Raw genomic sequence first — 16,979 nt, 5'->3', positions numbered from 1 at the left:
GTTCCACACCTTTAGCAATTATAAGCGACCTTGCTACGCTCCGGTCACCCGTTCGGTCGTCGGTCGTCGTCGTCGTCGTCGTCGTAGCGAACATCGATTGCAGTGGAGAGCAATTTGCGAGCTCTTTCGAGCTTTTGACGTGCAATTTATTCTAAAGCAGCAGCAAAACCACTAAATTTGCATTTGCACTTTGAGCAGCAGCAGCAGCAGCAGCAGCAGCAACAGCAACAGCACTGCAGACGTGCGTTCGAAGCGGAACCAAAAAATGGTTTTAGTAGAATACCTTTGAGGCATTTTGCTTCATGTGCTGTTAGCATTTTTTTTCTCTCTCTTTCTCAATTTATTGGCTTTGTTGAGTCATGTTTAAAATATCTGATGTTAAGTTGGACTGTCAAGAAGTTTAAGGTTTAGTCAGAGTTTAGTGTTTAGTTTAATATTATGGAAAACGAACTTGTTGAAACTGGCTAGTATTCATCTTTAATTTTTATTTAAGTTCTCTAAGCTCTTTATTTTTTCAGCCATGTTTTGTGCAGGTGGAGTTGAGTTCATGTTAGCCATTAGAATCCCGTAGAAACACATGCCTAAAATAGATTTAGTACCAACCTGAGTTCGTTATGAGCAATCAATAAAATTTGGCATGAATATTTTTTAATTAAAATAGGCAGTAGACGTTGCTGGTTCAGCACAGCAAAGAGAAATATTTCATTCCGCAAATGGAATTTATATTTTTTATGCAAAAGCTTGTATTGAAATTTGCAGGAGTTGAAAACATTTTCGATTCGATTTTGCTTTGTCGAATACAATTGGCCAATTAAAAGCTTAAAGCCTATTTTCTAAGCCGATCCACCTACAGCAGCAAGCAAATTAGTTGATAATTGATTGGTAATTACTGCACTAATTTCAGAGCATGTAGACTGTTTCGCATGGATATTAAAAACAAGAATAATTTGATTTCCTGCTCCGGAACATGCGCTGCCTGAAACAAAGGAAATGAAATAACTTTGCCCTGCCTGCAGGAAATAGAATGAATTATTCTCGAGCTTAACGAACTGAATTGTATATACACTTTCGGTTCACCTTGACTTTCGTGCCAGTCGGCCTGACCTGGCCTGGTTCTGGCGGTTGCTTTTGTTTTCCAATAACATTATTCTTTTTTTTCGAACCAACGATCATAAAATCGAATGCGAGATAGGAAGATAAATTACTTGATACGAATCTACTCATTATGAGCAAAAATTATTCCTCAGCAAGGTTCCCGAGTTTCCGGTCAAGTCAAAATAATTTTCTGCGCTTAAAAATTGTGATTATTGATTTACTGACAGATCATACTAAACGTGATACAATATTAAAGGATATTGACTATCGAAAGCAAGAAGGTTAAATAAAACTATAAATTTCCGAATATTTTTTTTCAATTCATCAGATTCTGGTTCAGTTCAGTTCTTTCAAAATTCTTCAATGAAAACTCATTCATGGATCAGTTTTACACTGACAAAGAAAAATTCCACTTCACCGAAGTACACCGATGCTCTCTTGTAACGGGCCCATCAAACTGACCATTCTGAATTGGATATCCCGAAAGGACCAACAGATGAAAGAGATAAATGTTAATTTCTTCCTAAAGTCGTAATGCGTGTGTATAACAAACAGCCGCTTTTGTGCGCAGAGAAAAAATTCCACACGCATGGTATTTCCTTCCAGCATCGTCATCATCATCATCGACCAGCATCACCGAACATCATCTTCGCCGCCTTCCCGAGAGCGCTCGCAGAGACACTTCAGTGAAGCGGTTCAACTCACCGGGCACCAAGGGATCGATTTCAGTCGAAAAGAACCGACTGAATAAGACGTGTAGGAAGGCCTCAAAGACCAGTAGCCGGGCTGTAAAGTTGTTCGATAGCCAGTTGAACGAATTGATTCGAGAGGGCCGTCCGTCCGTCGCTTTTAGACCTTTCGCGCCATTCAAGCGGAATAAAGAGATTTTAGAAGATGTTTCAAGTCGTTCCGTGCGGGTCCAAAAGAATGGGCCAGTAGCACTCATTTTTTCTCGGGTGGGTGGTCCATCCGTGGGCCAAACCGATGATGTGTCCGATAGTGCTGAACTTTAACTACTGGTTTTAATTTTAATTTCATTAAGGGCGAACAGTTTAAAAACAATCGCTGGTTTTAATGATTGTAATTTATAACACAACGAAAGCGTTGATGTTTAAATTGATTGCTTAGTCGTCAAAAAATCATAAATTATAATTAAACGATACTTACCAATAATGGAGTGTACTCGAACGCTGAGCTGCGTACGGACGACGAGGGAATTTTTGCGGCTGAAATAAGAAAGCGAGAAAAAAAAGATGAATTTCAATATGCAGAACCCTATTTGTTGAGATAACAAACGAATGATCTCATTCGGTTTGTGGTACACTGCCTACTATTTGGAATTGAACTGTTTGTATGACGAATTCTAAGAATTGACGTCAATGTGCTTGTAAACCTAATGGATGGAAACCAAGTCCACAAGGCACCTTTCGAACTAAATATTTCGGTTTTATTACCTCCTTTCTATTTAAGTACATTTTCAGTTTCTTAAACGAACAGCTTCAGTATGTAATTTTTTTTTCAATTTTAATTGAGTTTTTACTCGTTAATAATTGAAAGAATAAATTTTCCCCTAGCAATTTTGTGTCTACACATGCCAACTTCACTCGGTAATAAATTTGTTCACAGCCAGGTTGGTATCCACGCTGCAGCATGGCCAATGTGGTGTTGCCAGATTTTTAATTGCTTTTGACTTTTCGTTAAGCCGACAGCGCTACATCTTTCCTCAACCGGTCGCACGGTACGAGCTCGTGGTGGTCCAATAGAGTTGTCATTTTATGTTCAATTTTCGTCCGAGCAGCTGTGAGAGACAGTTGGGTCAAGGGGAATTATTTTCTTAAAGAAGAGTAATTAATTTACACAATTTTTATGGGAAATAAAAGGTATTGCTAATTTGAGGTTGATTTGACAATTTAAGTTGATTAAATCTTTACTTAACAAGTCAATTATGATAATGGAGGTAGACATGCTGGAAAAGATTTATTTTAAACTCATCATCGGCGGGTAATGGTGACTTGTGCATAACCGAATTATTTTCTGAGTCAGATTCACTTTATCTTCCACTATAGGATATTATTTATATGTAGGATTGCTTTCATAATTTATATGAGGCAAATCTCTGGTGCGTTGGGAGTTATAGAGTTTTTTTAGGGTTTTTAAAAACTAAGTTTTCTTACTTAACTTTTGTTGATTGCATTAGACAAGAATACATTGTCCTAGACAATTATCGAACCACTCAAAACACATATTTTTACAGGAAGCCACAAATCTCTAGGACCTTTCCTAGCAAAGTTATCGGATATTTATTTTCCTTTAATTCCACAAACCAATTGGGTGGGGAAGAACGGCACTTATACAAGTTTGTAATACTTGACCTAAGCTTTACGGTAAAACACCAGCATCCCGTTTCCACTTGCTCCATTCGATTCTACAGGTTCGTGAATTTAAGCAAAAATAAGGAAAGTCTTTACACATTGGCGACCTTTTGCAAAAATGTGTGTTTTGAGTGCTTCGATGATTGCCTAAAATAATGTACTCTTCTGGGAACTATTTTTGGAATACGCGCAGAGAAATATGTGATCCTGGTACTTTACGTACTCTTTACTACTGCTTGGTTCGCTTAATGCTTGAGACAAACTGCGTTGTCTGGAATCCGCATTGCGATTGCTGCATTATTCGTTTAGAGCGGATTCAAAAATGCTTGTCGCATGCTGTTCCATTCGACCGTGTCCTGTGTGCTAAAATCGATCACGAACAACGACCCAGACGACCCAGCGGTGATCTGGCAACGGAAGAAAAGCGAAAACGACCGACTCCGCGAAGGCAATGAAGGCGAGAGATTACTTCAAGCGCAATCCGAACCTTTCGATTCGGGACGTGACCAAAAAGGTCAATTTTTCGTCTGATTCGTCTAGCAGACAATAAAGCGGGCTGAACTACAACTCTCCAAGGTAAGTAAGGAAGGCGCCTAACCGAACCGATAAATAGAATGCGGTGGCCAAATCTCGCGCCAGAAAGCTGTACCGTGAGTGGTTGTTGCAGCCGAAGTGCAACGTAATGGACCTCGACACGTAACTACATTCAAGCGGTCAGTCTCATGACGGTGACACTCGGTTTTGGCTGGATTTGGCATCGCACCATTACGTGAAACCAGTGATAGGAAGCCAACGATGTTGTTTTTGTGCCGAAGAAGCTAAATCCACCAAACTCGTCAGAACTTCGCCCAATAGAAAAATTCTAGGCGATTATGAAGAGCAAGCCCCGGAAAACAGGGACGGTCTTCAAAAACTACCAGGATTTGAAATAACGAGTCGGTGAAAGTGTGTAAGAACGATGGCACAGATGTTGCATAAGATTTGATGGGTAGCGTTAAGTCCAAGATGCGGACATTTAGCTTAGGACAGGAGCTTAGATAAACCAATTTCGCAAAAACATAGCTAATATATGTTTGTTTATTTCTTGAAAATATCCGACTTAAATTGAATTTTTGGTGGTCATTTTTGTCTGTTGCATTTTGTTTCGAGTACAGTCTTCAGCTTCCTCTATGCAACGTGCCAAACTAAAGTAATCTAATCAAGAAAATTCATGCTACACGAAGGAAGGAGTGTGTCAAACTACCGAACAAGCCAGCTACCTAAATTCCAAATTCTGGAAACGCCAATCTTCTTCATTTTCAATTATTCCTCATTCGGGATTCCTGTGGGTTGCGAGTTGTCATCGTACGTTGGAATGTAAGGAGACAAACTTCTCATATGACAGCAACCATTCAATGTTCGCATCTTCACTACCCGGACCACGTCGTCGGAAACCAGAAAAACAGAGGGCATTCCATAGCCGCATTGTCATCTCCCTTGAGTAGCAACGTTTGACTAACCTTCACACGTGTTGCTTGAGGAAACTGCTGATTCTGATTGTGAAGTTATGAGAGGTATTCCCGTCTTCATCTCCTCTAATGCTGCTGCTGAACAAGTTTCTGCATTTGTTGGTTGTGCTGCAGTGGATTTGTGAGGACATCACCATAATCCGGATCGCGTATTTCTGAGTACCTGTTGTTTGTCTGGATCCTCTGACAATGGAGTTAATGGGTGACGGTTCATGACCGTTTCATCCTGAGTGAGAATCACTATCATGTCGTCGAATGAAAATTGTCGTTTACCCACAGAACTCCAATGAGTGATGTCTTAACAGATTTTACGGCGGCTTCCCAGAGGACACCAAAGTCGGGCGCATGCGGCGGGATAAACTTCCACACAACGCCATACTGGAAAGTTTAATTGGCGATCTTGGCCAACGTAGTTGGGTCGTTCAATTCGTTATCCGATTGTAACTCGGCAGGTAGACTTCGACAAGACGTGAATCGTCACAAGACGTCTAAGAAAGCAGCAGTGGTGAGATCCTCTGCTAGCTCAAGGCGAACGGCCTTTGTGTTGAAGCACATGAAGACGGCGACGTAGGTTTTATTTGATTTTATTTTATTAATTAATTTATTTATTTAATCTATTCAACTTTAACTGATAGAGGGGTATGAAGGGTATGTATGGGAAAGGCCGATTTGAGATGACAACATTGACATCAATCTTAAATTGGCACAAAAACCCATCATCTTTTCATTCACAGTACAAATTAAAAAAGTAAGTTACATAAATAGTTACAATCATAAATATTCATTTGTCCTAATTCTATTCCTTAATGAATTCGTCAATATGGAAAAGTCAAATTATTGATATACATTATTAAATAAACAACACATCGCCTGAATTGGTTCGTGCTGTCCATAATGTGTGCGATGAAAGTCCGGTCGAAGAAATCCTTGGAAGTGGCCATGGCATAACATTTACATCTATCATACCTAGAAGTTCAGGAGCATCGATCTCCCATTTCAAAAGTTGGGCTAGGAAGTCGGCTCTGGAAACGTTTCTCCTTTTGCTTAGAGTTTCGGCATTCAGTAGTTTACAGCGGTCCTCATAGGGTGGGAGATTTTAATGGTCCAACCACGGAAGAGTCTCAATGCATGGCTGATAAATCTCCGTTGCGCGGCTTCGATTCTTGTGGAACAATAGTGAAAGGACTCCATACCACAGAAGCCGTCTTCCGACTGGAGCGTACCAGCAAATAGTGGAGAGCACGCAAACAAAATGGGTCACTGAAATCTGTAGCCATGCGTATGATAAAACCCAGCAGCAGTCCTTAGCAACTCTGACCCGTTCAACACAAGACTCTACGATTTTGAAATTATACACGATGGGTGTTTCGTTTCGAGTGAAGGTGATGACTGAGCAAATGGAAATACTGATGGTCAGGATGTGTAAATTGGTCTATAAGGCCTTGCAAAAGCCGACAGTCCTCAACAGATCGTAGAGAAAAAAATATCTTTAGATAATCAGCATATAGTAGCTTGCAGCGCGATGGGATCACAAAAAAATGATATTAAAGAATATATTTAATAGTAATGATCCTAGGTTGCTTCCTCGTGGGACTCCAGACTGATTGCAAAAGCAGTACGACTCAATAGAGCCTAGTTCAACTAAGAGTTGTCGATTTGTCAGGCAAGTCTGAAGCCAGCAGATAAAGCCTTTAAAAGCTCCTAGCCGGTTCAGTTTCCGAAGCTTCACTTGGTGGTCAATACGGTCAAAAGCAGCTTTAAGATCCCAAGTAACAATTCTAAAGCCACTTGGTTTTACTTGAATTTTATAAAGGTTTTATTGCGGTATTAATCATTACCTCTGGTTTTATTGTGGTATTGCGCAATACCAAGCGGATACGAGTCCAAACACACTTATAGCTAGCTAGAAAACCATAATAAAACTGTTAATAAAGCAAATTTATTGTGATTGCTTTTATTACCACGTTAAAACTTGTTGGCTGCACCACGTCTCTTACAAACCTACCATACGTATGGCGTATCAATACAAAATGGCGCACCAATCAAAACTGATCTTATCGCGGTTACTTGTCAAACCGCAATAAATCTGTTAGCTTTATAGAGCTATTAAAACGGTAACACCCTGACCAAACAGTTTTTTTGCTGCTATTATGAAGAATACCAAAGTTCTACACCAAAATCACTTTTTTATGCGAAGCCATATTGCCATATTCTAGTATTTTGTTTTAGCTCGCAAACAACAATTCATCAAAGCAAAGTATTTTGCAGAAAGAAGGTCATTATCAATCGGTTTTCCTGTCAGAGGAAGCAACTAAAATGATTTTGCTAGAAATTGAGATTGACTAACTGAATATTTTCAATTTGTTAAAACAACCAGTTTTCGACAGTTGCAAAATTTCATTGACGCACTGATTTTATCGACCTATCATATCAATATGCACGATGAAATTAAACGCGCACATGCTGCAAGCCAATGAAATTGCTTAAAATTCAATAAATATTCTATGGGATATTTTATTCTGGTCGGTATAAACCAAATCGTTCAGAATGATATGTCAGTAAACTTTTCTTTTCACAGATATATTTTCAAGTTGACAAAGCTAGTGAACTTATTTAGCTTTTGCCAGAAATGCGAAATACGAAAAGCGAAATGCGAAGAGCGAAAAGCTTTTTTAAATTATGGCGATGGCTGTCAAGCAGCGAAAGCTTAACCGGTTTTATTGCTGCTTTGAGCAGAGCGTGATACGGCTACTTGAGCTTATAGCTTGATTCTTATAGCGGTTATGAAAACATTCTGAGGAGTGGGCCACTTGGTCAGAAAGCAGTTTTATAGCGGTCATCAGAAAGTTCTGGTGGAGCTCATAGTTTTATTGGCGGTTTTATGAAATTGGTCTTGAAAACCACTATACGAACGTAATAAAACTTGGAATTGTTACTTGGGATATGTATATATTGTATCTACGTGAGCTGCGTCTTCTGTCTGGCGAAGGCAAAACGAACAGAACTGCAGTAGGTTCGAATTAATTGACCTTTTGGACATTTCATGTGGACTGGGTTAGTTGACTCCGGTGACATCGAATGCACGAGTAGCAGTTGTACGACGTTTTAGAAAGTGACTAGAGGTTTGTGAAACTGAGACAGGGTCGCCAGTTCTCTACCTTTCAAAGACCAGAGTTCTTGCCGGATTTGACCGAGTGTCATCATCATAGGGGCGCGAACTCGAGAGTATGTCTGGTCGATCCAGTGTAGTGCCCTCATTTCTGCGGCGAATGACTTCCGTTGAACGCATCGTATCAATACACATTTGATTTCTTTGAGATTCGTAACGCTGAGTAATGGCGCAATGGGAGGCGACTTAGGACGTTGATACTTCCGGATGAATCTTCACAGAGCGCGATAATTCGCAAAAGTATTCCAGTAGCACGAGCGCGGATGAAGTAGTTATTGTCCACACGTATGGTGGTAGCTTCAGCCATGGCAGTACAATGGTTGAATCTGACCAGAACCAAGCCTAAATATCTTCCATCTTGAATGCATGAACGGTCGCTCGGTAAAGTTTTGCAGCTACAAAGGCTCCACAAAATTTCAACCTTGCGAGCGTAGTCTTCTTCAAACTCGCGGGAAGAGATTTTGCGGTCAATAACTCGACCTTTGACACACACCGTAGGTGGCTTTGGAAGCATCCGAAAATGTTTGGAACTGTATTAACATTGGATCATCTTCTTTTTCATTCTTTTTGGTTTTTGGAAGGGCCAGTTACTAAGACTATATGCCCTGTTGTGCATTGGATCATCGGTAAACGTGTGTCGGCCCACCTTCATGTTGGGAAGTAATGGAAGCTGCCTACAGAAATGGGCCCACTATTGCTTCAAGTCTGACGTAGCTCCGATAAGTAGCTGCCTTCGAATCTTTGCCTATGCAATATTGGGCACTGTAATATCGGTAGGATCGAATAACTGTGCGATTACGGAATATACCTTGCACCTATTTCACTGTCCACTTACAGTGAAACCAAATGCATCGATGGTCTGCAAATCTAGAACCTGATTGCCAGTTGATTCTCAACGTTTTGAGACGCTCTTGAACCAAGCTCAGTTTAGACAAAGTTCCCGATTCAGCAGCAGCCAATCCTGCTAACACGTACTTCGAGCTTGATAGCAGTCTGAAGCCACCTTTTGACAGCAGCTGTTTTAATTTCTGCCGCATCAAAACAGCCTCTTCTTCGGAGTCTGCTTCTCCGATGATGTAGTCATCGATGTAAAGGTTACGAACAAGCGAAGCCTTTGCCCGTGATATTAACCACCTTCTTCGTATGCCAGTTGGGAACGGCCTAAAGGTACGTTGAAATCATAGAAGCAGATCAAATAGGTGGTCCTGAATCACCGGACCTATTATCAGCGCGTCATTCAGGGAGTAATTGGATGAATGGACGTCTCTTTGAAGTAAGTAGAAAACGGTCCGGAACGATGTCCTTGTGATTTTGATCCAAATGCACATAAGCAAGCTCGCAAATAAGCCTCCGTTCCACGGAATGTATCGTCCCGTTGAGTTTCGCTACGCTAATGTGGTTTGGAAAAGCTTTTTCCAGTCCTTTGCTTGCTGAGTCAGCTTTGGAGCCTCTTGCTCAATCGTTTTCTCCAAAGTAGTTGCACCGACCGTCACGTGACAGCAAATAACAAGGTTCATGCTTCTCAGATCCGCCTTTCCAGGTAGAATCCATCCGAAAACGGTGTTGACGAATAGAGAAAGCCCTTCGCCAACAATCTGTATTTGTATTCTACCGTTATTTAGCAACAAGAACTCATAGTAATATTCCAAGCCCAGAAGAATATCAATTAGAGCTTGCTTATGAAAAGCTGGATCCGCCAATATCATGTCGGATGGAAGATTCTAGCTGCGAGTTGGAATCGTCGTTGAAGATCGGTCCTCCATACCTTTTTTAATAAGCAAAAAACCATCGATACCGAATAGTTTGAAATACGGGAAACAATTGTAGATTTGTAGCAGACACAGAACTATTTATCTGTATCTGCGAACTGCCAACATCCGCTTGGTATTAGTACACTAGTTGCTTTCTTGGGTAACTTTAAAATCTGACACAACAGATTTTTTAAGAGTTGCCGTTGCGGCTGCTGTAGTCGTAGAAACACCAGAACCTATTGTTTGCGATTGTTTCTGAACCTGATCATCAGCTGCAGAACCAAAATTTGATGTTGATAGTCCAAGATGAAGCATAGTGTTTCTTTCTAAATTTTCGGCAGCGATAATTTTAATTACACTCTCGAACGTAGCTTACCGTAGTGGCCACAATAGAGACAATTAGTGTACAATTTCCTGTAGTTTACGACCTGGAACCGCTTATCCAGTGTCATTTCCACGCAATCAGGACAACTATTGATCAAGGTGAGTTAGTTGACTAATTTTGCTACTGATATAGATGGGTCCGCCACAAGACACACACTTCGGCAACGCGTTCTCTGAAGCTGTATGGACGGACAGTCTCGACACGGATTTCTTGAACGGTGTTGAATAGAACGATGGAGCACGATAATTGTCACCTAACCGACGGTCATCGAGAACAATGTAGAGCAAATTTGGACGGCCATCAAGCTAAGTGATCGCACACATTTTCTTTGCGCTATATACATCGCACCTGATCGTGTCCGCGACAACGATCTTATTGATGCCCACTGTCAATCGGTGTACTCAATTATGACAGAGGCTACTCCTCTTCATGAGATCGTCATTCTGGGCCACTTTAACCTGCCAGCTATCTCATGGAAACCAGTCCATAGCGGATTTCTCTTCCCGGATCCTGAAAACTCGATGATCCTTGCTGGTGCAGTAAACCTTCTTGACAATTATAGTGCTGCAATGCTCCATCAAGTTACCCATGTAGTTAACGAAAACAACCGTTGCTTGGATCTCTGTTTTGTGAGCTTATCAGAAAAGGCCCCATTCATCACCACAGCTCCATGACCGCCAATTAAGCCCGTTTCGCACCACCCGCCCCTCGATAGTCTGTATTGAGGATAAGCTCCTTCGCGACTTCATTGAACTTCCCGCGGCTGTATCCTTCAATTTCCGTAAAGCTGATTAGCATAGTATTAATGCCGTATTGTCCAGTATTGACTGAGCAGAGATACTTAACCCAGACGACGTCGAAGCTGCGGCGCAAACCTTCTCACATGTCCTATTATATGTATGTTATAGATCGACACGTCCAGAAAAGAAGTCTCCTCAACACTTCTCACCCCTCTTGGTACACGAATGAGTTGCGCAAACTGAAGCCATACAAAAGAGCAGCATTGCGGAGATTCACGAAGCAACGCACGCTTTCGCTAAAACTTCATTATGCGAGAGTAAACCACTTATATAGGCGAGCCAGTAGGGAATGCTTTTCGCGGCATCAACACAGCATTCAACGGAAACTGAAACGTCACCCGAAGTGCTTCTGGAAGTGGAACTATGTAAACGATCAACGCAGAGAGTCCGGCCTCCCGTCATCTATGGAATACAACGAGGAAATCGCTGCCGCACCTCAGTATATATGCCGTTCCTTTTCCAGCAAATTTGCAAGTGTTTTCACTAACGAGGTATTGAGCGTTGACCGTGTTGCCCTAGCAGCAAGCAATGTTCCAATTTATGGTCAAACACTAGGTGCCATCGATGTCAACGTCGAGAAAATTTCAAAGGCCGCTTACATGCTCAAGTCGTCCTTCAACCCTGGACCTGATGGAGTACCTTCTGCATTCTTGAAGAGACACATATCCTGTTTGTTGATGCCATTGCTCTATCTATTCCGAATGTCCATCTCTAGCGGCGTATTCCCATCGTGTTGGAAATTTGCGCATATGTTTCCTATGCATAAAAAAGCTAGCAAACGAGATGTAAACTACTATAGAGGAATCACATCGCTCAGTGCAGTTTCAAAACTATTTGAGCTGGTAATTATGGAACCTCTACTGTCTCACTGCATGCAATATCTAAGTGCCGATCAACATGGTTTCATTTCCCAGCGCTCTACCTCCACTAACCTGCTGTATCTGACAACATACATAACGGGAAGTATGGACCACCGTGATCAAACAGACGTCTTAGACACAGACTTATCGCCTGTTTTTGATAAGATAAGCCATGACATCGCAATTGCAAAATTGCATAGACTGGGCGTTAGCGATGACCTTCTGCGCTGGTTTCGCTCATATCTGACCAATCCACCAATCCATTGGTGGTTGCCATTGGAGATTGTAGGTCCGATAGCAAGCTAGCCTCTACAGGTATTCCTCAGGGAAGCCATCTAGGACCTTTGATCTTTCTGCTCTACTTCAACGATGTTAATTTGGCTATCAAATGCCCTCGACTCTCGTATGCGGATGACGTGAAAATGTTTTCCCAGATCCGTTCGACAGACGATTGTTACTTTCTCCAAAATCAGTTGGAGGCCCTTGCCACTTGGTGCGATGTGAACCGCATGTTAGTGAACCCGGAGAAGCGTTCAATAAATTACTTTCTCCAGAAAAAAGATCCGATCCTGTTTTGTTATGAGGCCTATGGCACATCGTTTGAACGTGTTTCGCATATTAAAGACCTGGGAGTTATCTTGGATCCGCAGTTAACGCACAAGGAGCATATCTCGTACATTGTCGCTAAAGCTTCATCATTAGCCTTCATTTTCAAGATCGTAAAAAATTATCTGATATATATTGCCTTAAGTCACTGTATTGTTCGCTGGTGCGGTCCGTGCTGGGATACTGTTCGCCCGTTTGGAATCCTAACTACAACAACAGTACAGAGAGAATTGAATCAATTCAGCGCCGATTTCTTCGATTCGTTTTGCGAAAGTTGCCATGTAGAGACCCGTTCCGTCTATCTAGTTATGTAAGCCGCTGTCAACTGATTGACTTTGAACCTCTCTGTGTTCGTAGAGTTGCCTCTAGAGCTTTGTTCATTGCGGATTGCCTGCAGGGTAGAATAGATAGCCCTGCGCTTATGGAGCAGATTAACATAAATGTGCAACCATGAGCACTGCGTAATAGTGCAATGCTAAGACTACCAGTTCGTCACACTAATTACTCTATGAATGGCGCTATCGGTGGCTTGCAGCGAGTTTTTAATCAAGTGTCATCATTATTCGATTATCATCTGTCGCGTCGAATACTTGGCAGAAGATTTGCAAGCTTTTTTCGGGAGCAGTAAACCGCGAGTGATGTAGACTTATGTTTAAACTGTTTTTGTATTTGTATTTGTCTCACTTGACTGTATTTTTACGTAACTGTCGACAATCATTAGGACTATCTCGAGCCCGTTGATTTAATAAATAAATAAATAAATAAATAAATAAATGGATTGTCTTGTTCGCACAACGCCGAATTGATATGCAGAGTAAGTTAGATCACTTCTCCGAGAGCTATCAGGCAGCAAATTTCACACTCAGTGTAGCAAAGACTAAGTCTATGGTAGTGAACACTAACAATCCCACCGACTTCACAGTATGGACATTATCACTACGACCAGTATTTTATTCTATTGTGATAACTTTACAGTAATTGGACAACAAGTTGAGCAAGCGGAAGTCATTCAATGTCTTGATAGCCAGACAACGACCGAAGGTGGTATCTAGAATCAAGACTGATAATAGCCACACTGATCAGGAAAGCCAGGGATGCCTTTGCAAGTCTGTGAAACATCTGGCACTCAAACCAGATCATCCTACATACCAAAACCTGAATTTTAAACTCGAACGTTCAATTCATATTGCTGTACGCCTGCGAAAAGCAGTGCGTTTCGGCGGAGGTAATGCAAAACGTGTCTGGTGGCCTACCAATTCCAACGAGAAACTCCATTGTCGTTGTCGAGGTGGATTGGACACACCTTAAGAAAAGAAGTGAACGAGATGTGCAGAAAAGCACTCGAACTAGAATCCGCAAGGACAATGAGAAAAGGCAGATGCAGAGGTTCATGGCGACGCAGTTTAGCTAACGACATCCGGGATGTTGACGAGAACCAGTCCCGGCGACAGGTGAAAGCGTGGCCGGTAACACCGGTGGCGGGTAACCGTCGGCAGTGAAGATCTCTGATTTCGTCCCTTTGTTCTGCCGAACCGGCGGACATAGACCAATAACTAAATAAGTAAGTAATTATTAGCTACAATATTCCGCACTTTGTGCACCAACAAATGTGAATGCGAAAAGTGCATCGTAAATACAAAAGATAGAGCAATACTTAATTTAGCAATATTATAAATAATTATTGGCTGTATAAATGTCCCATACATAACTTTTTCGAACATTGCTTTACTGAAGCGGCAAGACCAAATAAGTAAAAGCAAGTAAAATCGGAACACAAAGAGTAGGAGTAGCATGTAAAGCAATCCTTTTCACGTTTCAATAAAAAAAACTTTCATCATCATACGCCGAGTAAAATGGCATCAAATGCTCATCTTCATGCTTCTAATAGCAATGATGAGCAAAAGTTTTACGGCTCTTTTGACCTCAATTATCTAAAGAATCATCACGGAGAAAATTGGCTAACAAGATACCGACAATAGTTTCCGACTAGGATCGACTGGTCAGCTTTATTGATGATTTCTCAGATGGAAGGTCAATCGGTGGCAGCTGTTTGTGAAATAGAATTGGAACAATCTTAGGCGATTCGGTGCTCCGACATCCATGAAGCGAGATTATTCCACATCACACGAGACGTCTTTTTCGATTATATAGAAGCAAATTACGTTCTCGTTAGATAATTTTATGATATCAAATTTGATCGAATTGTCGTGTAAGTCTTGTCAGAACTAACATAATTTATAAATAATTTCAATGCACTAAAAACAGCATTTAATTAATCTCAACGCGTCTGCGAAGGGATGCTTCCGGTTTGCTGATAAAAATTAAAACATTCTAAAACTAAACCAACACGGCAACCCTGCCCTTGCATCCGAAACCGGAACGCAATCAAAAGCCACTCAAAGCACGTAAAACGATGGTAGTTAGCATTTTAAAGCATTTCTTGTTTCTAGCTCCCATGCTTGAAGCCGTACGAACATCATGCTTGACACCGGCAGTGCAGAGTTGCTACTGCCGGTACGGCTGCTGCCGCTTATTGCTTTTGCTGAGGAAGCGCAAAAAATAAAAACTTGTACAAAATCATTAGTAACCAGTAGCAGCAACAGCCGTAGCAGCAGCATTGGTTTGTAGCCGAGACCCGGCAGAGAAGCGTAAAGTTGGAAAATTTCGTTCCTGCATTGCCGGTCGGCGCCGCCGAACTCCGAGAAGATGGCACAAAAATGATCCTCTTTTCTTGGAAAGGGCTATTTGTGCCGACACCTATCCACACCGGCAGCCAGTACAGTGGTAACCTACCGGTACGAAGGAACGTTGGGAAGACCACTCTGGGATCGCACGGCACAAAACGTAGAGAAAGTTTGCACATTTTTTTCCGAGGGTGTCAATTTATTGCATTTCACCCGGTTGTGCCACAGACTGGCTGCACAACAAAAATATATAGAAATTTTTATCTGAAATTGTTTACCGATCATTTGTCGTCAACTGGCTCGGTCACTAGTGTAGCCTGATTTAGTGTGTGATGGGAAGACAGATACTACTGGTCCACAATTTCCAGCGAGCAGTGCCGGTTGCGCGAAAGAGAGTATACAAGAGTTTTTGTGGACCAATTGGTTCCATTAAGTTGCTTGTTTATACCTTTACTTTGGAGGACTATCAGAAATAGTTATCGTTGAATTATATCACATAGAATCTACTGAGATATAAAACCACTGCAACATTTTGAACATTGTCGCGAAAATCATTTAAAATTACATATGTCGCAAATAATTATCCGCAAATTCACCAACTGTTCGCCGTTAGTTGCTGCAACGTAGATTGCAAAAAGCATCGCGACAGTAGTAGCTCTCTAGCAATTATTGCAAAACAAGTACCGCCAACCTCACTTATGCTAATGAGTCTCGAAAATCAACAACACTCATCGTCGGCAACAGCCGCAGCTACCCACTTATCGAAAGTGCTCCACAACCAAATTAGCTTTCGATTTCAGCTGCGGGGAAGTAACAGTGAGTAAAACAAAAAAAAAACAAAACAAATGAATGCCACAGCGACGGTACCGTCGCGTCGCACAGGAAGTAGCGCCTTGCGTTTGGCGCTGGAGGCCAGCCCGGCTGAGGGTGATTCCACGTCAACCTCTTTGAAGTTGGTGTTTTAATTTGAACTAGTTTTTATTGCGATTTGTTCCATCCAAAACAAATATTATTAGTAAATGCCTTTTGACAAAATATTACCCAATCAAGTGATATGGATCAGAAAACGAACGTGGTCATTTGAATGCTCCCGCATGCCTAAAGAAGTAATCGGAAATGCCAGAAGCGTTAAATTTAGCGCCATGTTTTAACATCCTACTAATTGCGCACATATAGTTGCTTCGCCGGCGGGTGGGTAAGCAACTTGTTTTATAAAAAAAAGGAACTGGGTGGCTTTTTTGTACTATTAAAGTGGAGTCAAATAGTCAGTAGAAAGTTTGTTTTTATTTTGCCTGCTGTTACGGTTCCGCAGACAATCAGCGTCACGGGTGCATATTAATACGCTGTAGGCATATAAAATTTGCAACCGGAATTGCCGGTGCCGCCTGCATGACCTGATGATTTCCTGGTAAAATTATCCGGCACTGATAAGCTAGCCCGATGTAACTTTTGCTCTATTAACAGTTAGGCTAATTACAACTGATACCCTAATTATTTAAATAAATTGGATACTTTTGGAAAGAAAATGATTTGTAGAAGCCGCAAATCAATGTTTTCAATTGCGAAATGAAACCCAAACAATGCATTAAAAAATTGATAATTAAAGTACTTTTGAAACAAACATGACTTGTAAAACACAAGTATACAGTACAGTTAGTATACAGCAGTCCCCCGAATGACGCGATGGGTGGTGGTGTACGCCCACGGCGATTTCTTAGTTGTCCATTAATCAATAAAGTTGATTTTTAG

The 16,979-nt window shown here is 41.4% G+C and overlaps 1 protein-coding gene across 3 annotated transcripts in view; it reads right to left on the bottom strand.

Moving 5' to 3' along the window:
* Positions 1 to 16,979, bottom strand: part of LOC128738597 (FH1/FH2 domain-containing protein 3-like) — a 192,929-nt gene that overhangs the window by 78,090 nt on the left and 97,860 nt on the right. For all 3 annotated transcript variants that reach the window (XM_053833850.1, XM_053833852.1, XM_053833851.1), the window contains exon 4: positions 2,263 to 2,321. In XM_053833850.1, coding sequence (XP_053689825.1) covers positions 2,263 to 2,321 — 59 coding nt within the window. The remainder of the gene's footprint in view (positions 1 to 2,262; positions 2,322 to 16,979) is intronic.

This window comes from Sabethes cyaneus, chromosome 2 (genome assembly GCF_943734655.1).
Source record: "Sabethes cyaneus chromosome 2, idSabCyanKW18_F2, whole genome shotgun sequence".
NCBI classification, from domain to species: domain Eukaryota; kingdom Metazoa; phylum Arthropoda; class Insecta; order Diptera; family Culicidae; genus Sabethes; species Sabethes cyaneus.
This window is presented reverse-complemented; position numbering and strand designations above follow the sequence as displayed.